Here is a 25,318-nt window from a genome sequence, read left to right on the forward strand (position 1 = left end):
AAGGTACCATAGTCATAGATACCCGGGTATCACTAGTTGAAGCACTTAAGCACCTTTGTATTAAATTTATATGTATTGCTATTGTAGGTTTGTATAGGTTATACTCAGTTTGCCATTCCAGGGGGTCCCTTGATATCACTACATTCGATTTACACCTGCTCTGTGAGTACCCGAATTGACCTGATAGGTACATTTATTTCAAATCCCTGTGTAATACACTCTTCAGGGAACCTTGGATTGGCATAGTGATTTCAGCTCTGGCTGAGTGAGTGTACTGTATAAGGGTATTCCATCTGTTTCTTCCATATACTGAGTTCTACTTTATCTGCTGTTTGAGTAAAGACTCTTTTGGGATTTCTGCCTCAGTCTCGGTTTTTGACCCACTGGATCTCATTCGGACCTCTGGTCACTACATAAACACTGATTAAAATGATACCTTGGGTGAATAAATCCATCTTGTGGTTCTTGTGTAATCAGTGAAGGAAGTTTTCAGTTAATGATATGCCCGTGCTCCAGGGAAGGACTGTAGGCAGAGTCTTATCTTCCTGCTCTAAGCCAGAGAAACCAAGGAAAAACCTGCCCACAGGCTGCTCCGACACACAAGCTGTCTGAAGGACGAGGAACGTGTTTATGCACGGGCATATCATTAACTGAAAACCTCTATCACTGCTTGCACAAGAACCACAAGACTGATTTCTTCACCCCAGAAATTATTTTAATCACTTTAACACTGCCATCCTGACAGTGCCTGTAGTTTACTTAGCAAAATCCTGATGAAAGGTTCGCGTTAAGTAAAATCGATGTGTTTTTGTGTGCGTTTTTTAACAAGCGTTTTTATGACGTTTTTGATGCTGCAGTTTGTTTCTTCTTGGTGTATCATGCTTAAACCCCTTATCAACTGGTAATACACCTTTTAACAGAGGCAGTTGACGGCACTTATTCCTCAGCGCCATTTTTTTTTACGGCTCTGAGAAATAAGGGTATAGCATTCCCTAGCGTCGGAAAATCTCTGGGGAACACCCAGAGAACACGATCAGGGCCAGTTTTTATGGTCTCCTGTCACATGATTGCTGTTATTCACCGAATTCCCCACCAATCCTTCACCAATCCTGCTGACAGGGTTCACTTTAAGGTCAAAATTGGCTCGTTCACAAAGGGGTTAATGAAAGCTGTTTTGTTTTTGATACGTCCTGGTATTCGGCTTTGACAAAACTTTCATCCGGTCATATGCAGATTACATGCATTTTTGACGCATTTCTGCTGCGGAAACAAACTAACAAAGCGCACGTGCATTTTTAGCTGCAGATTGTCCTCATCTACTACAAATCCATGGGAAAAATCTGCACATAAATCTTAGCGAGAGAAACTGACATGTAGATGTGAAATGCGCCCTGCAGGTCAGTTTTACGCTGAGTAAAGAAAAAAAAATGCACAGGGGGCAGGAGACTTCTATAAATTCCATCCGCATTGCTGGATATATGAGGCTACGACCCCACGATCAAGAATTGCGATGTTTTGTGCCGTGTTCTAATTGCCGCACTTGTGTCCAGTACATGCGGATTCATGGCACCTGATGACATTCAACTGGTCAAAATCCGCAGCGGAGGCTAGGGGCGCTGCGGCCAAAATGCTGCTATTCCTGATCGCGGGCACGTAACCTAAGACGCTGCACTTTGATGCACCAAAAACATGCAGTTCCAAAAACTGTTGGTGTGTACACAGCCTAATGCGGAACAGCAGCACAATATCACATTGTAACATCACTGGTGTGAGAACAGAAACAGAAACCCATCAATCACCCACTGACAAACTCAGCTCTGCTACAACTGCTACATTTCACGGCTTCTACTGAAAGCTTCAAGGAAACAAGATCAGAACAAGGTAACCTGAGCATCGACTCACAAAGATCACACTGTACATGACAGCCGGGCATCCTGGAATACATACACTCACCTCTAGCATGGGCTCCTCTGCTCCTCTTTGTTGCTGTGAACACCTCTGCTCCTCTCCTCTCTAGCTGAGCTGACTGTTACTCATTAGAAGCCAAGCTGTTACCTGAGCAACAACGGTTTCTGGTTATTTCCAATTCTGCAGAGCCTCACTTGTCCACCAGGTGGCTGTCGTGTATTGGGCCAACAATGTGGAATTTCCACCCAGAAGCTGATACATTATATGTGCAGTTTATGGTCTGGATACAGATAGATTTTGCTTTGGACACATAAAAACTGATGAATGCATTAAACTATGTGGACTTATTTGAAATGAGCATTTTCCCACATTCTAGAGGCAGGGCTGCAACTAGGAATTTCAGGGCCCCATACCGGCAAAATTTTCGGGCCCCCTTGAGACCCTTTCCAGGCTCCACTCCAGCTCTGCCTCCACCTCGCGAAATTTCCACAGTCCCACTGCCCAATCTTGGAAAAACTCAACTTCTGCACCACGCCCTCACCAATCACACATTATCTGTTCCCATCTAACACCAGAGCACATACATAGCCAGCAGCTTTTGTTCTGATCAAGACTTTTTAAGCCACCACCACGACAAGGTTGAGCTTTGGCTGGGCCCTTCTCCAACCTATGAAAAATGTCTTAAAATATCCAATAGTCTTTTTAGATATATTTTTATGTATTTTTGTTTAAGGGAATTAGTCACATACATATTTTTTAAATGATGATTAATACCACATACAAGGGACAAATATCGTCACACCATGACCAGATCCCATATTACCACCCCATAGTGACCCAATACTACCACATACAAGGAACAAATGCCACCACACCATGACCAGACCACATATTGCCACCACAAAGTGACCGGATAATACCAAATATGAGGAACAAATACCCCCATACCATGGCCAGACCACATATTAGCATCACATAGTGACCCAATACTACAACATACAGGCGCGAAATACAGCCACACCATAACCAGACCACATATTACCACTACATAGCGACTGAATAATACCACATATGAGGAATACTGCCACACCATGACCAGACCACATATTATTACCACCACATAGCAACGCAATACTACAATACTGATCATTAATAAAAAAACATGAGGCACAAGTAAAGTGCAAATGAATGAAAAAAGTATGTGCAAAAATATACATAATATGTGCAAAATGGTATAGGGCTAATAAGATAACAATAAGGTGCAAGTGCATGCAATTCAATACAAGTGCATTAACAAATCTTGCCACGCATGACAGCAGACCACAATGGGCCTAGTGGATCATTGTAGAATATTACATAAAGAGAATGTGTGGGGAGGAGGACTCCCAGACAGTGACCGGGCCGGTACCCAGGGGACCGCCATCAGGGTTCCTGAGGGAACAATACTGGGAGAACAGTAAAGGGAGAGACATGACCGGAGTTGTCAGGGAAACAGGGGGCGGGGCGAGGATAAAAGGAGCAGGAGGCGTGCTGAGTTGGCAGTTGGGAGAGAGTGTAACAGGAGGCAGGAAGCCGGGTGACTGGTGGGGACACCGACAGGAGCCTGTGAGGAGGAGACTGCGCACTCACCGACAAGTGAGACATGAGAGCCACGCCCGCCTTCCCCCGCCTTTGTGGGAGAGATCCTTTACCTCAGGTCGCGGCTGTGACTACAGATAAAACGGCCACAGAGGCCTGGACACTGCCCCCCGGCCTTCTCCCACCGCGGCGACCTCGTCATCACCGGCCTCAGGGGACGTATTGGACATTATTTCAGTTTGGTTCATTGATTTTTATTTATTTTTTTCTGAGTTGTGGTCCATTTACATCTTTGAGTGCATAAAGTATATGGGAGTTTTTCATATTTTTAGTATATATTTATTTGGTGCACTTTTCCATGAGTTTTGTTTATATGGAGGACTGAGTAGTGTATTATACTATATGGAGAACGGAGTGTTTTTTAATATATGGAGGGCTATGAGTAATGTACTATACTATATGGAAGACTATGGGAAGTGTATTATACTATATGGAGCACTGAGGAGTGTATTTTAATATATGGAGGACTATGAGGAGTGTATTATACTATATAGAGGACTGAGAAGTGTATTTTAACCCCTTCACCCCCAAGGGTGGTTTGCACGTTAATGACCGGGCCAATTTTTACAATTCTGACTACTGTACCTTTATGAGGTCATAACTCTGGAACGCTTCCATGGATCCTGGTGATTCTGACATAGTTTTCTCGTGACATATTGTACTTCATGTTAGTGATAAAATTTCATTCAGATAACTTGCGTTTATTTGTGAGAAAAACGGAAATTTGGCGAAAATTTTGAAAATTTCGGAATTTTCCAACTTTGAATTTTTATGCCCTTAAATCACAGAGATACGGCACACAAAAAACTTGATAACTAATATTTCCCACATATTTACTTTACATCAGCACAATTTTGGAACCAAAATTTTTTTTTGTTAGGAAGTTATAAGGGTTAAAAGTTGACCAGCGATTTCTCATTTTTACAACACCATTTTATTTTTAGGGACCACATCACATTTGAAGCCACTTTGAGGGGTCTATATGATAGAAAATACCCAAAAGTGACACCATTCTAAAAACTGCACCCCTTAAGGTGCTCAAAACCACATTCAAGAAGTATATTAACCCTTTAGGTGCGTCACAGGAATTTTTTTGAATATTTAAAAAAAAAATGAACATCTAACTTTTTTTCACAAAAAAAATACTTCAGGTTCAATTTTTTTCATTTTACCAAGGGTAAAAGGAGAAATTGGACTGCAAAAGTTATTGTGCAATTTGTCCTGAGTACGCTGATACCTGATATATTGGGGGGGAACGACTGTTTCGGTGCATGGCAGAGCTCAGAATGGAAGGAGCGCCGTTTGACTTTTTCAATGCAAAATTGGCTGGAATTCAGATCGGACGCCATGTCACGTTTGGAGAGTCCCTGATGTACCTAAACAGTGGAAACCCCCTACAAGTGACCCCATTTTGGAAACTAGACCCCCCAAGGAACTTATCTAGATATATGGTGAGAACTTTGAACCCACAAGGGCTTTACAGAAGTTTATAACGTACAGCGGTACAATTAAAAAATCATATTTTTTCCACAAAAATGATCTTTTCACACCAATTTTTATTTTCCCAAGGGTAACAGGACCCTAAAAGTTATTGTGCAATTTATCCTGAGTACGCTGATACCCCACATGTGGGGGTAAACCACTATTTGGGCGCATGGCAGAGCTCGGAAGGGAAGCAGCGCCATTTGACGTTTTTGGCTGGAATTGAGATCGGACACCATGTCAAGATTGGAAAACCCTTGATGTACCAAAACAGTGGAAACCCCCCACAAATGACACCATTTTGGAAACTAGACTCCCTAAGGAACTTATCTAGATGTGTGGTGAGAACTTTGAACCCCCAAGGGCTTCACAGAAGTTTATAACATAAAGCCGTACAATTAAAAAATCATATTTTTTCTACAAAAATGATCTTTTCACCCTCAATTCTTATTTTTCCAAGGGTAACAGGACCCTAAAAGTTATTGTGCAATTTGTCCTGAGTACGCTGATACCCCACATGTGGGGGTAAACCACTATTTGGGCGCATGGCAGAGCTCGGAAGGGAAGCAGCGCCATTTTACGTTTTTGGCTGGAATTGAGATCTGACACCATGTCGCGATTGGAAAACCCGTGATGTACCTAAAAAATGGAAAACCCCCACCGATGACATCATTTTGTAAACTAGACCCCCAAGGAACTTATCTAGATATGTGGTGAGCACTTTGAACCCCCCAGTGCTTCACAGAAGTTTATAACGCCCGGGCGTGAAAATAAAAAGTTCGTATTTTTTCCACAAACATGATCTTTTAGTCACCATTTTTTTATTTTCCCAAGGGTACCAGGAGAAATTGGACCCCAAAAGTTGTTGTCCAATTTGTCCTGAGTACGCTGATACCCCATATGTGGGAGAAAACTACTGTATGGGCACACGTCGGGGCTCGGAAGGGAAGTAGTGACGTTTTGGAATGCAGACTTTGATGGAATGGTCTGAGGGTGTCATGTTGCCTTTGGAGAGCCCCTAATGTACCTAAACAGTGGAAACCCCCACAAATGACCCCATTTTGGAAACGAGACCCCCTAAGGAACTTATCTAGATGTGTGGTGAGCACTTTGAACCCCCAAGGGCTTCACAGAAGTTTATAATGCCCGGGCATGAAAATAAAAAAATCGTATTTTTTCCACACACATGATCAATTAGTCCCCAATTTTTTTATTTTCCCAAGGGTAACAGGAGAAATTGAACCCCAAAAGTTGCTGTCCAATTTGTTATGAGTACGCTGACACCCCATATGTGGGAGAAAACTACTGTATGGACACACGTCGGGGCTCGGAAGGGAAGCAGTGACGTTTTGGAATGCAGACTTTGATGGAATGGTCTGCGGGTGTCATGTGCGTTTGGAGAGCCCCTGATGTACCTAAACTATTGAAACTCCCCACAAGTGACCCCATTTTGGACACTAGACCCCCCACGGAACTTATCTAGAAGTGTGGTGAGCACTTTGAACCCTCAAGTGCTTCACAGAAGTTTATAACGCTCGGACGTGAAAATAAAAAAATCATTTTTTCCACAAAAATGATATTTTTGCCCCCAATTTTTTATTTTCCTAAGGGTAACAGGAGAAATTGGACCCCAAATATTGTTTTGCAATTTGACCTGAGTAAGCTGATACCCTACATGTGGGGGTAAAACACTGTTTGGGCGCATGGCAGAGCTTGGAAGGGAAGGAGCACCATTTGACTTGTTCAACTCAGAATTGGCTGGAATTGAGATCAGATGCCATGTTGCATTTGGAGAGCCCCTGATGTGCCCAAACAGTGGAAACCCCCAATTCTAACTCCAACCCGAACCCCAACACACCCCTAACCCTAATCTCAGCCCTAACCCTAACCCTAGCCCTAACCCTAACCCTAGCCCTAACCCTACCCCTAGCCCTAACCCTAACGGAAAAATGGAAATAAATACATTTTTTTAATTTTATTATTTTTCCCTAACTAAGGGGGTGATAACGGGGGGTTTGATTTACTATTTATGGCGGTTTTTATATTTGGCAGCTGTCGCACGCTAAAAGACACTTTTTATTGTAAAAATAGTTTTTGCATCACCACATATTGAGAGCTATAATTTTTCCATATTTTGACCCACCGAGTCATGTGAGGTCTTTATTTTTGCAGGACGAGTTGACGTTTTTATTGGTACCATTTTCGGGCACGTGACATTTTTTGATCGCTTTTTATTCCGATTTTTGGGACGCAGAATGAACAAAAACCAGCGTTTCATGAATTTCTTTTGGGGGGGGTGCGTTTACACCGTTCCGCGTGCGGTAAAATTGATAAAGCGGTTTTATTCTTCGGGTCGGTACGGTTACAGCGATACCTCATTTAGGTCATTTTTTTGTTTTGTCGGTTTTATGCAATGAAAACTATTTTATATAAAAAATAATTATTTTTGCATCGCTTTATTCTGCGAGCTATAACTTTTTTATTTTTTCGCTGATGATGTTGTGTGCGGCTCGTTTTTTGCGGGACAAGATGACGTTTTCAGCGGTACCATGGATATTTATATGCGTCTTTTTGATCACGTGTTATTACACTTTTTGTTTGGCGGTATGATAATAAATCATTATTTTTTGCTTTGTTTTTTATTTTTATTTTTTAAGGGGTTCGCTAAAGGGGTTAACTAATGGGACAGTTTTATAGGGCGGGTCGTTACGGACGCGGCGATACCTAATATGTGTACTTTTATTGTTTTTTTTTTTATTTCCAAAAAATGGATTTATTTGGGGGAATATTTTTTTTTTTTCTTATTTATTTGGCGATTTTTTTAAATTTATTTTAACACTTTTTTTAATTTTTTTTTAACTTTATTAAATAGTCCCAGGTGGGATATCACTGTCCTGTGACAGATCGCTGATCTGTCACATCACAGATCACTGTGACAGATCAGCAATCTGTCACAGGCAGTGCAGAAGGCTTCCTCATGCCTGCGCTTTGCAGGCACTGAGGAAGCCAGCTTCCTGCAGGCCCCCGATGGCCCCCGTCGCCATCTTGGATTAGGGGGCCTGCAGGAAAGGAGCCCCCCGCAGCAGCGCTGCACATTGCGCTGCCGTGGGGGGCTCAGGGAAGCACGGAGGGAGCCCCCTCCCTGCCGATGCTTCCCTTTAACCCCCGGTACACTGCGATCATGTTTGATCGCGGTGTGCAAGGGGTTAACGTGTCGGGGGCGGTCCGTGACCGCCCCTGACACATTGTGCCGGGTGTCAGCTGTGATAATCAGCTGACACCCGGACGCGATCAGCGGTGCTCACCACGTGGGCGCCGCTGATCGCATTAGACGTACTATCCCGTCCCTGGGAATTAAGTCCCAGGGCACATGGACGGGATAGTACGTCTAATGGCAGAAAGGGGTTAATATATGGAGGACTATGAGGAATGTATTATACTATAAGAAGGACTATGGGAAGTGTATAATACTATATGGAAGACTGAGGAGTGTATTATACTAAATAGAGGACTATGGGGTGTGCATTTTACAATACGGAGAACTATGGGGCATATTATATGGAGGACTATGGGGTGTGAATTTTACAATACGGAGGACTGTGGTGCACATTATAATATATGGAGGACTATGTATTATACCAAGAAAGCAAAATGCTGCATATTCATCGAGTGATTGGATTGTTTATGCCGTAACAAAAATCATTGTTCTCAGCAGCACATTGCTGGTGAAAACTGCACATGTGCTGCTGATAACATGATACTGTATGGTGATCTGTTAGTGATCCATTAGTGATTGTTCTGTCCCCATCATTCTTTCTCAGATGGTGGAAAGTGTTGAATGACTTCAGTATTGTCGATCACGCTCATTTAGCGGCCTGAACTCAGCGCATGTAACTACAACCGAAATGCTTCTGTGTGATGGGCAATATGTTAGCATTTGGGGCCCCATTTTAAACTTTGCCTAGGGCCCCACTTTGCCTAATACTGGCCTTGCACCTGTGTCACACCTGAAGATGAATGATCCCTTATTTAAAAAAGAAGGGTTATTCCAGGCACCAAGTCACTTTTTTCTGTATGTTATTTCAAGCCAAAGCCTCCGAAGTATCCTTGTCGGATCTCTTCTGGGAGGTGTATGCATAAAGAATATGTACTATATCAGAAAAAGTAACAAGAAAAGCAGCACTCACCTGATCCTTCTTTCAAGATGTGGTTTTAATCCATAAAATTGGTTACATTGATATTAGTGGACGTGCAGGTGTCAGGGGTGTTTTTCATGAACAATGAGACCTGCCGGACTACGGCCATACGGATTACAGCTGGCGCTTCATCTCTCCTCTCCCCTCATGCCTCCTTGACCTGCACGTCCATTTCATTGTCGATGCCACTAAAGGTGAAATAAAGAACTTCGAAAAATCAGATTCAATGTGGTGAGTGCTGCATTTTATTCTTTGAACATTGATATAATTGGTTATTATGCAATCCACCATTCCAAATATAAATTATCATCCACCACTGTGCCTGCACCAACTGTAAGCAGCCATTTTCCCCACCTAATAAATATATAAATGATTTACTGCACCCTTTCCTCCAATTCATTACCAGTGACTGCATCCTCAACAGTCTCCGCTATGTACTTCTCGCCCCCCCATTATATTTACATGCCCCTTCTGATCCAATTCATTGTCATGTCTTTCTCTTCCACCCTCTATTTATTATCAACTGCTCTCCCCCACATTTAATACATCATTTACTTCCCCACACTCAAAATTCATCATTGTTTGCTCTCCCCACCCCCACCTTCAATTCAATTGCTGTCACTCACACTCAATTCATCATTTGCAGTCCCCCCCATTCTCACTTCACTTCATTTTCAGTCCCATATCCCCCCTCACTTCTTCATTTGCAGTCCCCCTTCTCCTCACTTTATCATGTGCAGTAATAAAAGAATTGGACTGCACTCGGTCCAATGTTAAACTATGGTGCAGCTCACATCTGCGATTATTTTCTCATGCCGATTTAGTGTGCAAAAACCATTGCATCATGCTGCGATTGCACCTGAGAATCGGATCGCACACACCCATCTAAGTCTATGGGTGTGTGGAAACATCGCACTGCACTTGTATATCACCCGAGGGTAGTGCGATTCCCGTGGACGCTGGCAGCAGAGGAGATGGAGAAATTACTCTCTCCGTCTCCTCCGCAGCCGAGCTGCGATTCTCGCTTGTGATAGGATCAGAGGACAGAGCAGTGACACTGGGATCACACTCGCAGCAGAGCAGGAGCTGAGGGGCATTAGCAGATCACATCCGATATCGACGTACCGGCGTGTGACCCGGCCTTAGGGCCTGACTTATCATTGTATTTGTGCAGAGGAGTTTTGCTTAGTTATTTTGGTGCATTTCGTTGGCGTCTTTTTATTTTTCTTTCATTTTGTATCTCTTTAAAGCCTATTTTACATGTGGTCCCCTGTGTTCTTTTTCCGTACTGTCCACCATTGAAGGTGTTTGTTGCTGATTCATCAATTGCACCTTTTTTAAACTATTCACAATTGTACTCCCTCTCCCTCTCCAGGATTGTTTTTATACAAGGCAGAACATTTTGGCATTATTACACCACTCCAGAGCGGCACCAGCAACAGATGAATATGGAGGCTGTTGAGTATATAATATGGACAGACTTAAGGCCCCGTCACACACAGCGATCTCACCAGCGATCTCACATCCCCCCCGCAGGGTATCGCTGATCGTGCTAGATCGTCCTGGGCCGTTTTTTGATTGTTGCTCTCCCGCTGGCCAGCACGTATCTCTGTGTGTGGCAGCGGGAGCCAATGATCAGCGATGCTTCCAGCGCTGTAAGAAGGCGCTGGGAGCTGGTATCTAAGGTAAATATCGGGTTACTAAGCGGCGCGCAACACTTAGTTACCCAATGTGTACCTTAGAAACCTGCGTGCTGGCAGCTCCCGGTGCGAGCAAGCTGGTTTCTAAGGTACACATCGGGTAACTAAGTGTCGCACACCGCTTAGTAACCCGATATTTACCTTAGATACCAGCGTCCTCGCTGGTGCTGATCGCTAGTGAAGCTGCCTGTTTGGCAGCTCACCAGCGATCATGTAGCGATGCACCAGCCATCCTGACAAGGTCGTATCGTTGTCGGGATCGCTGGTGCATCTTTAAGTGTAACGGTACCCTTAGATTAGTGGCACCACTCCAACGGTAAAATTAATTTAAAAAAAAACCCTCTGGAGTGATGCTCTAATGAAGACCACACAGGACTAAGATGCGCCTACTTCAGTAAGAATGAACATCGTGTATCTTACAAGTGCCGTGCACCTTTGCCACAAATATTACTCCAGTCAGAGATTTTCGTACATTTCTCACATAATTTACTCCACTTTAGAGGCATAAATAATGATGAATTTGTCAGGTGGGCATTGTAACGCCCTGTCCAGCCCCAGCTACTTCCACTTTGGCGGTATTGGATGTCACTAGTGTAAAAACACCTTGACTTTGTTCCTACCATGAGTTTTTGATGCTGCGTGTGTTTTCACTGGGGCATAAACGCAGCAACTTACAGTTCCAGCAAAGTGGATGGAATTTATTGAAATCTCATTGCCCCTGTGCTTTTATTTTACTCAGCATAAACTGACCTGCGTTGCGTTTCAAATCCCCAACATGTCAATTTTGCTGAGTTTATATGCACATTTTCCCCATAGACTTGCATGAGATGAGGAAAATCCACAGGTAAAAAATGCACATGCTATAAGGGTGTGTGCACCCACTGTGGATTCTACTGCGGAATTCGCAAAATACACAGGTAAATCTGCAGGTCAAAAGACCTGTGGTTTATCTGCGGATTAGCCTGCGCGTTTCCCCTGCGGTTTAACACCTCTACAATGGAGCAGGTGTGAAACCGCTGCAGATTCTGCACAAAGAAGTGACATGCTGCGGATTTGAAACTGCAGCAAATCCACGCCGAAAAATCCGCAGCATGTGCACTGCGGTTTTTGTTTTCCATTGAAAATAAAGGTACTGTACACCACAGCAAAAACAACTGCGGATCCGCAGGGCCAAATCCACTGTGGATCCACAGCAGAATCCGCAACGTGTGCACACACCCTTAGTGTGTTTCCTTGCCAGAAATACATCAGAAGTAAATGTAATCCACACCTAAGTATTCTAATAAAACTTTGTAAAAGCCAAAACCCAGAAACTATCAAAAACAAAGCAGCTTTATTTAAAGCATGATGACACACCAAAAAGAGACAAAAAATACTGATGCACTGATAAAAACACATGTAACTTAATTTAAAAAATGGTTGCAGAAATGGTGCAACATCAAAACCTTATCATGGGAATGTAGCCCTAAAGTCATAAAAGTTGCGCAAAAAATTGGGGACATTTCGAGATGTTTGTGCAAAATTTATAAAGCGTGTGTGTCACTTTGAAGAATTTAGTGTAAAATACATCAACAAATACCTGAAGACAAAAAAAATATAAAAAAAATTGTTGAATCGGGTCCATAATCTTTCTCTTTCTTACCCCCTCACTTATATGTATCAGTGACCGCACTGGTCTGCAAGGTTGCCAATCGTCCGGAAATTCCAGGACAAGCCGTAAAAATAGGGCACTTTGCCTTAACCATTAAAAAAATATTAATATGTTGCAAATTATTATGACTGTAATTGTCACCATTTACAGTTTACAGTTAATGCAGCTAATATCAGAATTATAGGCTGTATAGATTTCTCACTTATAATTAGTGTTGAGCGATACCATCCGATATCGTGAACTATCGAACCGGATTGGATCGGACCGATACCCAAAAAGTATCGGATATCGCCGATTCCGATACCGGAAACCAATGCAAGTCAATGGGACAGAAATATCGGAATTAAAAAAACCCTTTCTTTCCTTGTAGGTTAATTCTACATGAAGAAAAAATACTAATAATAATGTAGAATGTATTGGGGGAGGTGGAGGAGACATTAAAGGCATAGAGGTTTAGTCCAATCAAATGGAATAGCAGGAATATTTTTTTTTTTTTAAAGACATTCGGAGTTACAAAGATATTTACTATGTTAACCTTTTTATATTTTGTCAGATATGTATGTTTCACACACAGCAGGGGTGCAGCTGGCGTTACTGAACTCCACTAACACAGGAGCTAGTGTTTTTATCTGTGCAGACGGCACATCTAAGCAGCAACTGGCGGTGTTGGAGCCCAGGTTCAATCAGGGTTTCGGCTGAGGCCTACTTGGAGCAAGTTTTATATCTGATGTAGTTTGAATGTGGAGGCAGCAGGAGACTTTGCCGGACACACAGCATGGGAGCAGCTGGCGTTACTGAACCCCACTAACACAGGAGCTAGTGTTTTTCTCTGTGCAGATGGCACTTCTGTGCAGCAACTGGCAGTGTTGGAGCCCAGGGTCAATCATGGAGTAGGCTGAGGCCTACTTGGAGCAAGTGTAAAATCTGATGTAGTTTGAATGTGGAGGGAGCAGGAGATATTGCCGGACACACAGCAGGGGAGCAGCTGGTGTTACTGAACCCCACTAACACTGGAGCATGTTCTTTTCTCTGTGCAGATGGCACTTCTGAGCAGCAACTGGCAGTGTTGGAGCCCAGGGTCAATCATGGAGTAGGCTGAGGCCTACTTGGAGCAGGTGTAAAATCTGATGTAGTTTGAATGTGGAGGGAGCAGGAGATATTGCCAGTGTTTTTCTCTGTGCAGATTGCACGTCTGAGCAGTAACTGGCGGTGTTGGAGCCCAGGTTCAATCAGGGTTTCGGCTGAGGCCTACTTGGAGCAAGTGTAAAATCTGATGTAGTTTGAATGTGGAGGGAGCAGGAGATATTGCCGGACACACAGCAGGGGAGCAGCTGGCGCTACTGAATCCCACTAACACAGGAGCTAGAGTTTTTCTCTGTGCAAACGGCACTTCTGAGCAGCAACTGGCAGTGTTGGAGCCAAGGGTCAATCATGGAGTAGGCTGAGGCCTACTTGGAGCAAGTGTAAAATCTGATGTAGTTTGAATGTGGAGGGAGCAGGAGATATTGCCAGACACACAGCAGGGGAGCAGCTGGTGTTACTGAACCCCACTAACACAGGCGCTAGTGTTTTTCTCTGTGCAGACGGCACTCGTCTGAGCAGCAACTGGCGGTGTTGGAGCCCAGGTTCAATCAGGGTTTAGGCTGAGGCCTACTTGGAGCAAGTTTTATATCTGATGTAGTTTGAATGTCGAGGCAGCAGGAGACTTTGCCGGACACATAGCAGGGGAGCAGCTGGCGTTACTGAGCCCCACTAACACAGGAGCTAGTGTTTTTCTCTGTGCAGACGGCACTTCTGAGCAACAACTGGCGGTGTTGGAGCCCAGGGATTACAGTTCAGGTGGTAGAAACATGAACACAACAGGAGACCTGGATACTGTTGCAAACCAATTATTTATTCTGGAAGAGGACTGGCAAATTCCGGCGAGATCCAGGCCTTGTTCATTTTCAGAAAAGTAAGCCGGTCAACTTTATCAGAGGATAGTCGCGTGCGACGGTCTGTTAGTACACCACCTGCGGCACTAAAGACATGTTCCGATAATACACTGGCAGCAGGGCAAGCCAGCACCTCCAATGCATGCTGGCTAACCTCTGGCCATGTATCCAGCTTAGAGACCCAAAACTTGAAGGGGGAAGAGCCGTCTGGGAGTACACTGACAGGTCAAGACATGTAGTCTGTCACCATCTGACGGAAACGTTGCCTCCTGCTGACTGAAGCTGTCTGTGATGGTGTAGACATTTGTGGCGGGCACACAAAACTTTGCCACATTTGGGCCATACTGGTCTTGCCTTGTGCTGAGGCGCTGCCTCTGCTCCCTCTTTGTGCAGAGCTTCCTCCACAGCCTCGACGCACAGAGCTGCTTTGTAAAGCACTAGCAGCACTGCTCTCCGGTGGAATGGAGAACATGATGGAATGCACCAGTGTGTCTTGGTACTCACTCATTTTACGCTCCCGGTTTAACGGTGTTATGAGGCTTTGTAAGTTGTCCCGGTAGCGAGGATCTAGGAGGGTGTACACCCAATAATCAGCCGTGTTGAGAATGTGGGCGATGCGGCGGTCGTTTCTCAGGCACTGCAGCATGAAATCAACCATGTGCTGCTGACTCCCAACTGCCCAAGAAACGCTGTCCCCTGCTTGAGGCATCATCTCTGCCTGCTCTGCATCACCCCACCCTCGCTCTACATACTGACTACTAGAGCATTGAGTACCTCCCTCCTCTGGAGAGATGTCTTCCTCCTCCATTGACTCCTCCTCATCCTCCTCACAAAGTGTCCCCTGCCTAGGCCTTTGTGAGGAACCACGTTGCGCAGACTGTCCAGAAGCAGATGGCATTTGTGACTCCTCATCCTCCACCTCTTCCAAAACCTCCTCCCTTAGTGCTTGCAGTGTTTTTTGAAGCAGGCAGATAAGGGGGACAGTCATGCTGATTAGTGCATCATCTGCACTGGCCATCCGCGTGGAGTCATCGAAGGCACGCAAAACTTGGCAGATGTCCCTCATAGTGGCCCACTCAGTGGTGGTGAAGTGTGTCCGGCGCACAGTGCGACTTGTTTGCGCCTGATGCAGCTGGTACTCCATTACTGCTGCCTGCTGCTCACACAACCACTCCAACATATGTAACGTTGAATTCCACCAGGTGGGTAGGTCACATATGATGCGATGTTCCAGAAGGCGGAATCGGCGCTGCAGAGCTGCAATGCGCGATCTTGCCATGCCCTAACGCCGCAAGTGAGCGCACTCTATGCGGACCTTGTGCAGCAGTGCATCAAGATCCGGCTAGTCCCTCAGAAAGCTCTGCATGACCAAGTTGAGCACATGTGCCAGACATGGGATGTGAGTGAGGTTGCCTAGGCCCAGAGCTGCCACCAGATTTCGGCCATTGTCACACACTACCAAGCCTGGCTGGAGATTCGCTGGCACAAACCACACGTTGCTCTCCTGCTTGATGGCATTCCAGAGCTCCTGCGCTATGTGGCTTCGATTCCCCAAAGAAATTAATTTCAGTACGGCCTGTTGATGTTTGGCCATGGCTGTGCTCATATCGATCGTAACAGGCTCCTGCAGCACTGATTCAGAGGAACTGGAGTATGAGGAGGAGTCAATGTGTACAGACCGGATTCCTGCAATCTTTGGAGTTCGCAGAACACGTACAGCGCCATTCTCAAGATCTGTACCCGACTCCACAACAGTGACCCAATGTGCTGTGAGGGAAAGGTATCGTTCCTGTCCATGGTTACTGGTCCACGCATCGGTGGTCAGGTGGACCTTGCCACTGACGGCGTTTAGTAGCGCATGTTTAATTTTTCCCTCCACATGCTTTTGCAGGGCAGGGACGGCTTGCCTGCTGAAATAAAAGCGGCTGGGCACGGTGTATTGTGGGACTGCCAATGCCATGAAGTTATGGAAGGTGTCAGTCTCCACCAGCCTGAATGAGAGCATTTCAAGGGCCAGTAGTTTTGCAATGCCAGCATTCAGAGCCTATGCTCGGGGATGGTTTGCCGAGTATGGCCGCCTTTTATCCCATGCCTGTGCTACCGATGGCTGTAGAGGGGCCTGGGAGTGTGAGGAACGTGGTGCTGTGGGTGGAATGTCACTGGGTCTCTGGACAACAGTGCCAGAGGTTCTTCCATGGCGATCCTGTGAGGAAGCCGAATCAGCTGTGTGTGAGCTGGAGGAAGAGGCTACAACACGAGCTGAAGAGGTGGTAGGTGGTGCTGTAAGTTGGCCTACGTCTTCAGTGTGTCTTTGTAACTCCACCACGTGCTTGGTCCGCACATGTTTCCACATATTTGTGGTATTCAGGTTGCTGACACTTTTCCCTCTTTTGACTTTCTGATTACACAGCTTGCATTTGACAAAGCAAATGTCATCTGCAACTGTGTCAAAAAAGGACCACACACTGCAAGTACTGGGAGCGCCCGTTTTGAAAGAGGAATGCTCCTAACGGGTGCCGAAGTGGAGGCTGCAGGCAACCAAGTCTGCCCCCTCCCTCTCCCTCCTGTTTTGGCCGTTCGGGGAATCTCTTCCTCAGAGCTGCTCTCACCACCTTCCTGTTCCTCACGCCATGATGGGTCAAGGACCTCATCATCGACACTCCCCTCTTCAAACACCTGCTTCTCCTGGGTAGTCTAGCCAGCACAGTGCACACCAGAAAGTGGCACCTGAGTCTCATCATCTGATGCGTACCGAGGTGTGCTGACCATAGGCACTGGCCCACCCGCCTCTTCAGATTCAGAGGGACAAAGCAGTTGCGCATCACTGCATACTACCTCTTCTTCACATTCTAGAATGCTGCTTGGCTGGCCCCCTGTTTCCAAGCCAAGAGATTCAGAGAACAGAAGTAGAGATGGCTCCTGTCCAGGGCTCTCTGACTGCCTGGGCAATTTGGCAGGTGGTGAAGAGACAGATGGTTGCTCTTCAGTGCTCTGGCCCTGAGAGGATGTGGAAGTAATTGAAGTTGATGCGTTAGCTGCCATCCATCCGACAACGGCTTCCATTTGTTCGTCCCACAGCAGTGGGGTACGGCGAGGTCCTACAAAGCTGCGCATAAAGGACTGTTGCCTGGTAAAACTGGGGGATGCTGAGTCACTGGTACCCGCAGTAGGCACAGAATCCCCATGTCCTCTCCCTGCTGAAACTCCACGCCCAAGACCATTTGCCTTACTCCCTGCCTTCTTCATCTTGGTAGACTGATAAAGATAGGCAGAAAAGTACAAAGGGGGGGATTAGTGTGCTTATTCCTGAACAGCTGCTAACAGGTATAAGAAACACTAATTTTATAAAGTGTGTGGACTACACTTTAATATGAGCTAATGTGGCCTACACAACTGTCAAGTGAAGTGTTTGGTGAACTTTATTTACGTGTTTTTTTTTTCAAAAAAACAAAAAGGATGTGACCAAAGATGTGAAAGCGATAGTATCACAAACTTTTTGGATCTATTACTATGCAGGAAGGTAACCTACAATGCAATAGATGAGGCTCCCAAAAATAAGCTAATACTAATCTGGCTGCGGCTGCAGGGCACAAGCCAGAAAAAAGGCTCCTCTACCTACTCCTATATAGTGTTTGCAACCAACCAATGTAGATGGATATGGATGGAAGTACACTAATAGGAGAAAAAAATCAGGAAAAATGAGCTGCAGTGAAACAAAAAAAGGACTATGTATGAGGCAGTGACGCACGCTGAGCGGACTACAACCAGAGGTGGCTGCATAACACACTACAACGTGAGCTGCACTCACACACAGAGACCTCACAGACTGCCATGAACAGTGCAGAGAACTTGGCACTAGCACTGAAAGGCTGCAGAAAGGCTCCGCTGTCTACTCCTATAGTGTGTGCAACCAATGTATATGGATACGGATGGATGCACTCTAATAGGAGAATTAATGAAAAATGAGCAGCAATAAAACAAAAATAATTATGTATGAGGCAGTGACGCATGCTGAGTGGCCTACAACCAGAGGTGGCTGCAGGACACACTACAGCGTGAGCTGCACTTACACAGACCTTGCAGACAGCCGTGAACAGCGCTGCAAGGCAAAAGAAAGCTACAGTGATTGATAATGTAGCCTGGGTAAAGCACAATATTATATAGCAATTCGCTATCTCTAACTGTCCCTCAGAGTCTTGAACAGCAGCCTGTCCCTAACTGAATTCAAAGCAGAGTGAACCCTAAATGGCGGCGGCTTTTATAGTGCATCATGACATCATTTCAGCAGCCAATCACAGCCATGCCATTAGCTAACATGCCTACATGCCTAACAGGATGTTCCCACACTTTTGAGGATTCCTCATTGGCTGAATCAAATCAAACTGGCTCATTGCATTATGGGAACTTCCGATTCCGGTATTCGATATGCAAAAAGTATCGGAACTCAGTATCGGAATTCCGATACCGCGAATATCGGCCGATACCCGATATTTGCGGTATCGGAATGCTCAACACTTCTTAGAATCATAATGATTTATTACAATTTTCCAATATGCACATAAAAAATATTATGGCTTCTGCATTATTCCTTGTTCAAGAAAAATAAAAAAAGTCAAGATGGCACCCCTGCTGAGCAGACTCAGATCGACGTCAGGCAGAGCAGGCATAGTAATTAGCAGTTTCCTGCCTGAAAGTTTTTAGCCCCATAATAAAATCAAATACAAAATTCCCAAAAACCTCTTTAAGCGTAATTTCCTAAAACAAGGCAGAGGTGAAGTATAATAAAACAAGTTATCTGAGCCCGATGCTTGTTACCTGCGGATAGTCTGGGCAGTAGGAAATAAATCACAAAAGGGACTTTGCTTTTTTTTAAGACAGATACAGTATGGCTCATTTTCACACGCTACCTTATGATTGCTCCTTGTCCTTTGACATTTTGTTGACAGCGTTGTTTTGGTGCAGTCACACTAATTGCAGTAACAGAAGCCCCTGGAGAGTAGAGAAGCTTCTAATGATCCCCTGAGGTCCCTGCATCACACATGTAGCGTTCCCCAGTGAATGCGCTTCCTCAGTGGCTCAAGTGTAGCTTACTCTATGAGACAGCAGGTTGTAATCATGTACAGGAAAAGTCATCTGAACCACAGATGTGACAGACAGATTCATTAATGATGTCAATACTGTCATCGCATATCTGAGTGCCAAACAGTAAAATGATCAGGGAATCAGGGCCCCATCCAGAGGCCACGTGTGTCATCAGCCACCTGGGAAACCTTTATTTCATTCTGTAGTGGACGTTCACATACGGATTATAAAGTCTCAGATCATAAACAGTCTTTGGGAACAAAGGAATTATGAATTTTATGACCTGTTACTATCTAGGCTATTTTTTGTGCTCATAAGATTTGGCAGTCAGGTAAAACACAGAAGACTAATTAGACCTGTGTGTAAAGCCCCTGTCACACTTAGTTTTGTGACGCAAGAGCAATCTCACCAACGAGATCGCTGTGTGTGACACTGACCAGCGACTGGCCGCCCTGCCGATTATCGCTGATCGTCCTGGAATGGCCAGGACATTTTTTTGATCGCTGGTCTCCCGCTGGCCAGCACGCATCGCTGCGTGTGGCAGGCTGGAGAGCAGCGATCAGCGCGCTGGTAACTAAGGTAAACGTCGCGCTTCTAAGTGGCGCGCAGCGCTTAGAAACCTGATGTGTACCTTAGTTACCAGCGCGCTGGTGCAGGGAGCTGGTAACCAAGGTACACATCGGGTTCCTAAGTGCCGTGCGCCGCTTAGAAACCCGATGTGTACCTTGGTTACCAGCTCCCTGCACCAGCGTGCTGGTAACTAAGGTACACAGTGGGTAACTAAGTGACATGCGTCACTTGTTACCCTCCTGTCGCTGGTGCTGATCGCTGGTGAAGCTGCCTGTTTGGCAGCTCACCAGTGATCATGTAGCGATGCCCCAGCGATCCTGACAAGGTATTATCATTCTCGGGATCGCTGGTGCGTCGCTATGTGTGACAGGGCCCTAAGTCTATTTGCCCAGGTCCTGACTACAGTGCCATCTGTGCTGCCAGACTGTATATAAAAAGCTCAGTAATGTGATAGTCCCTGTGTAGGACAGAGACAGGTCTAGTTTGCTTTATTATTACTTGTGCTTTATGTTTTTTGGGCCACATGCACACGCTCAGTATTGGGTCAGTATTTTACCTCAGTATTTGTAAGCCAAAACCAGGAGTGGGTGATAATACAGAAGTGGTGACGTGTTTCTATTATAATTTTCCTCTGATGGTGCCACTCCTGGTTTTGCCTTACAAATACTGAGGTAAATAACTGATCAAATACTGAATGTATGTGCGTGGCTTGAGGAGGAGAGTGATTATAAGGGCAGAGACAGACTCGTGGGAGGATCGAATCACAAACCTTGGACTAACCGTCGCTCTCCTGACCTGACAGCTGCATAGAAATACATGATGCTGCCATGCTCAGGCCAGGAGAGGTGCCGGCCCAGTCATTGCAGTGCGACACAATCATCCCACGAGTTATACAGCAGTCTCTGCTGTTACCTAGCAAAACCTGTGGACAATGGCACCCCCTGTACTTCAGTTTTTTAGGCTGATATGTGTAAAGGGGTAGATTTGAGCCCACAGTGATTCTTTCTTGAGTCTATATCCAGCCTTTAATAACTTTATGCTATAGCTAGAATTGATACACTCTGCTTCCTTTTTAGAATACGTTTGGTCTGTTCTGATATCAGTTGAGATCATCTACAAAGACAGGGTGCAGAGGATTTAGTGCAATCTCTGAAAGGACCATTTGGAGTAAATTGTGACATCAAGGCCAAAGCTCCCAACGGTCCCGGATTTGGCGGGACAGTCCCGTTTTTGATTTCATGTCCCGCTGTCCCGGGCGGTAGTTTATTTTTCCCACATTTCACTGAACCTCACACCCTCCCAGACAGACCCACCGGCCACCGCAGCCCCACAGTGATGAATCCCAGCAATAACGGATCGCCGATAGCTGGGCTATTCAGTGTGCTCAGGACCTGTGATGAGGTCACAGGAGGGGAGGAGTCAGGGGTCACATGATCAGAGCCGTCCAATGCATCTGATCATGTGACCCCTGACTCCTCCCCCCCTGTGATGTGACCTCATCACAGGTTCTGTGCGCACATCCCGACCCCTCCGTGTCTGCAGGACTCTGCTGTGCTGGTTGTCATGGATGGTGCTGGGTGAGGTGAAGTTTATGTGTGGGGTCAGGAGGGGTTTTCAGTGTGGATGTAGCAGAGCCGTTTGTGTACAAGGTGTACCGTGCAGAGCTGCGTGTGTACGAGGTGTGCGGAGCGGAGCCGCGTGTGTACGAGGTGTGCGGAGCGGAGCCGTGTGTGTACTGAGCAGAGTCGCATGTACTCGAGGTGTACAGAGCGGAGCCGCATGTGTATGAGGTGTACGGAGCGGAGCTGTGTTTGTACGAGGTGTAAGGAACGGAGTCCTGTGTGTACAAAATGTACAGAGCTGAGCCGTGTGTTTACAGAGCAGAGGCGCGTGTATATGAGGTGTATGGAGCAAAGCAGCATGTGTACAAGGTTTACGGAGCAAAGCCATGTGTGTACAAGGTTTACAGAGTGTGGCCGTGTGTGTACAAGGTGTACGGAGCAGAGCCGCATGTGTACGAGGTTTACGGAGTGCAGTTGTGTGTGTGTGCGAGGTGTACTCAGCGGAACCGTGTGTGTACGAGGCATACAAAGCGGAACCGTGTGTGTATGAGGTGTCCCGGATCCAGCGGGACAGTCCCAATTTTGATAGTCTGCCCCGGCCAGGAGCTTACTTTTCCCACGGACACAGGAGTACACGGCGAAGCCACAAAGAGCACTTTAAAATCCACACATGACGTTCCACCGGAAGCGACGTGCTAGAAGCTGGCCGGAAATTAGGTAATTTCGGGAGGAGATTGTGACAGAACCATTGAGGCACTTCAGGGAATGCTTCAGATCCATCACTGTGTCCACCTGCTCCAGCGCGGACAACGGGATCACCTTGGACTTTGGGATGTCGGCCATGTGAGTGGATCATGACATGTCCTGCACTGGGAGGCTCAGGTGGGCACTACAATGTGAGCCGGGCTGCTATAGTATCTTTATAGAATCTTTCTTTCTTTCTCTGTTTGTTTCTTTCTCTCTCTCTGTTCTTTCTTTCCCCTCTTCCTTTCTTTCTCTCTCTATGCTTTCTTTCTTTCCCCTCTTTCTTTCTCTCTCTAATCTTTCTTTCTCCCTGTTCTCTCTTTCTTTCCTCTCGTTATCTCTTCTTTCTGTTCTTTATTTCTTTCCCCTCTTCCTTTCTCTCTCTCTGTTCTTTCTTTTGCTATGTTGTTTCTTCCACTCTTTCTTTCTCTGTTCTTTCTGTACCATCTTTCTATCTTTCCCATCTCTCTCTCTGTTCTTTCTTTTCCCTCTTTCTTTCTCTCTGTTCTTTCCTTCTTTCTTTCTCTCTGTTCTTTCCTTATTTCCTCTTTCTTTCTTTCTCTCTCTCTGTTCTTTATTTCTTTCCCCTCTCTCTCCTTTCTTTCTCTCTCTCTCTGTTTTCTTTTTTCTCTCTCTGTTCTTTCATTTCCTCAGTACCAGTCAGTATGCCCACAGTACCAGCCACTGTTCCCTCAGTACCAGTCAGTGTGATCAGCAGTGCTAAATGGGTGTGTTTGGGGCATGGACATGGGTGTGACTAGTTGTGAAATGGGTGTGGTTGGGGGCGTGGCCTAAAATTTACCACGGCGCGTTTGTCGCTCTTTCCCTTCTTCAAAAGTTGGGAGGTATGCAAGGCTTATATGAAATTAAAGACCCACTCCAGTTTTTTTTAAATTTATTTGCTTGGTGATCCGGAAGTCACAACTTAATGTAAGTCTATGGGAGCTAAAACGAGGCCAAGATGAGGATCTTATAGATTTACAGTGAGAGTTTATGACCATTACCTCTGACTTCTGGTCAGTCAGAAGTGGGGGTCCCAAGATTCCAATATTTCAGTTTTTCTTTTTGGAGTTTAACCCCTTCCTGCCATCCGACGTACTATCCCGTCCACGGGATAGTACGTCTCAGCGATCAGCGGCGCCCACGTGGTGAGCGCCGCTGATCGCGGCCGGGTGTCAGCTGATTATCACAGCTGACACCCGGCACAATGTGTCAGGGGCGGTCACGGACCGCCCCCGACACGTTAACCCCTTGCACACCGCGATCAAACATGATCGCGGTGTACCGGGAGTTAAAGGGAAGCATCGGCAGGGAGGGGGCTCCCTCCGTGCTTCCCTGAGCCCCCCACGGCAGCGCAATGTGCAGCGCTGCTGCGGGGGGCTCATTTCCTCCAGGCCCCTGAATCCAAGATGGCGACGGGAGCCTTCGGGGGCCTGCAGGAAGCTGGCTTCCTCAGTGCCTGCAAAGCGCAGGCATGAGGAAGCCTTCGGCACTGCCTGTGTCAGATCGCTGATCTGTCACAGTGATCTGTGATGTGACAGATCAGCAATCTGTCACAGGACAGTGATGTCCCACCTGGGACTATGTAATAAAGTAAAAAAAAAATAAAAAAAAAGTGTAAAAATAATTTAAAAAAAATCGCCAAATAAATTAGTAAAAAAAAAAAAAAAATATTCCCCAATAAATTCATTTTTTGAAAATAAAAAAAAAGAAAACAATAAAAGTACACATATTAGGTATCGCCGCGTCCGTAACGACCCGCCCTATAAAACTGTCCCATTAGTTAACCCCTTTAGCAAACCCCTTCAAAAATAAAAATAAAAAACGAAGCAAAAAATAATGATTTATTATCATACCGCCAAACAAAAAGTGTAATAACGCGCGATCAAAAAGACGCATATAAATATCCATAGTACCGCTGAAAACGACATCTTGTCCCGCAAAAAACGAGCCCCCACACAGCATCATCAGCGAAAAAATAAAAAAGTTATAGCTCGCAGAATAAAGCGATGCAAAAATAATTATTTTTTATATAAAATAGTTTTCATTGCATAAAACCGACAAAACATAAAAAAACGACCTAAATGAGGTATCGCTGTAACCGTACTGACCCGAAGAATAAAACCGCTTTATCAATTTTACCGCATGCGGAACGGTGTAAACGCACTCCCCCAAAAGAAATTCATGAAACGCTGGTTTTTGTTCATTCTGCGTCCCAAAATCGGAATAAAAAGCGATCAAAAAATGTCACGTGCCCGAAAATGGTACCGATGAAAATGTCAACTCGTCCCGCAAAAAATAAGACCTCACATGACTCGGTGGGTCAAAATACGGAAAAATTATAGCTCTCAATATGTGGTGATGCAAAAACTATTTTTACAATAAAAAGCGTCTTTTAGCGTGCGACAGCTGCCAAACATAAAAACCGCCATAAATAGTAAATCAAACCCCCCCGTTATCACCCCCTTAGTTAGGGAAAAATAATAAAATAAAAAAAATGTATTTATTCCCATTTTTCCATTAGGGTTAGGGTTAGGGCTAGGCTTAGGGCTATGGTTAGGGTTAGGGCTAGGGTTAGGGTTAGGGTTAGGGCTAGGGTTAGGGCTTGGGTTAGGGCTAGGGTTAGGGTTAGGGCTGAGATTAGGGTTAGGGGTGTGTTGGGGTTCGGGTTGGAGTTAGAATTGGGGGTTTCCACTGCTTGGGCACATCAGAGGCTCTCCAAATGCAACATTGCGTCTGATCTCAATTCCAGCCAATTCTGAGTTGAAAAAGTCATATGGTGCTCCTTCCCTTCCAAGCTCTGCCATGCGCCCAAACAGTGTTTTACCCTACATGTAGGGTATCAGCCTAC

The 25,318-nt window shown here is 45.5% G+C and overlaps 1 protein-coding gene across 3 annotated transcripts in view; it reads right to left on the reverse strand.

The window, feature by feature from the left end:
* Positions 1–2,060, reverse strand: part of DZIP1L (DAZ interacting zinc finger protein 1 like) — a 47,803-nt gene extending 45,743 nt beyond the window's left edge. For all 3 annotated transcript variants that reach the window (XM_073576508.1, XM_073576509.1, XM_073576510.1), the window contains exon 1: positions 1,954–2,060. In XM_073576508.1, the coding sequence (XP_073432609.1) occupies positions 1,954–1,962 (9 nt within the window). In that variant the 5' untranslated portion in view covers positions 1,963–2,060. The remainder of the gene's footprint in view (positions 1–1,953) is intronic.
* Positions 2,061–25,318: the final 23,258 nt, after the last annotated feature.

This window comes from Dendrobates tinctorius, unplaced genomic scaffold, assembly GCF_039654945.1.
Source record: "Dendrobates tinctorius isolate UK_male_01 unplaced genomic scaffold, ASM3965494v1 ptg000049l, whole genome shotgun sequence".
NCBI lineage: Eukaryota > Metazoa > Chordata > Amphibia > Anura > Dendrobatidae > Dendrobates > Dendrobates tinctorius.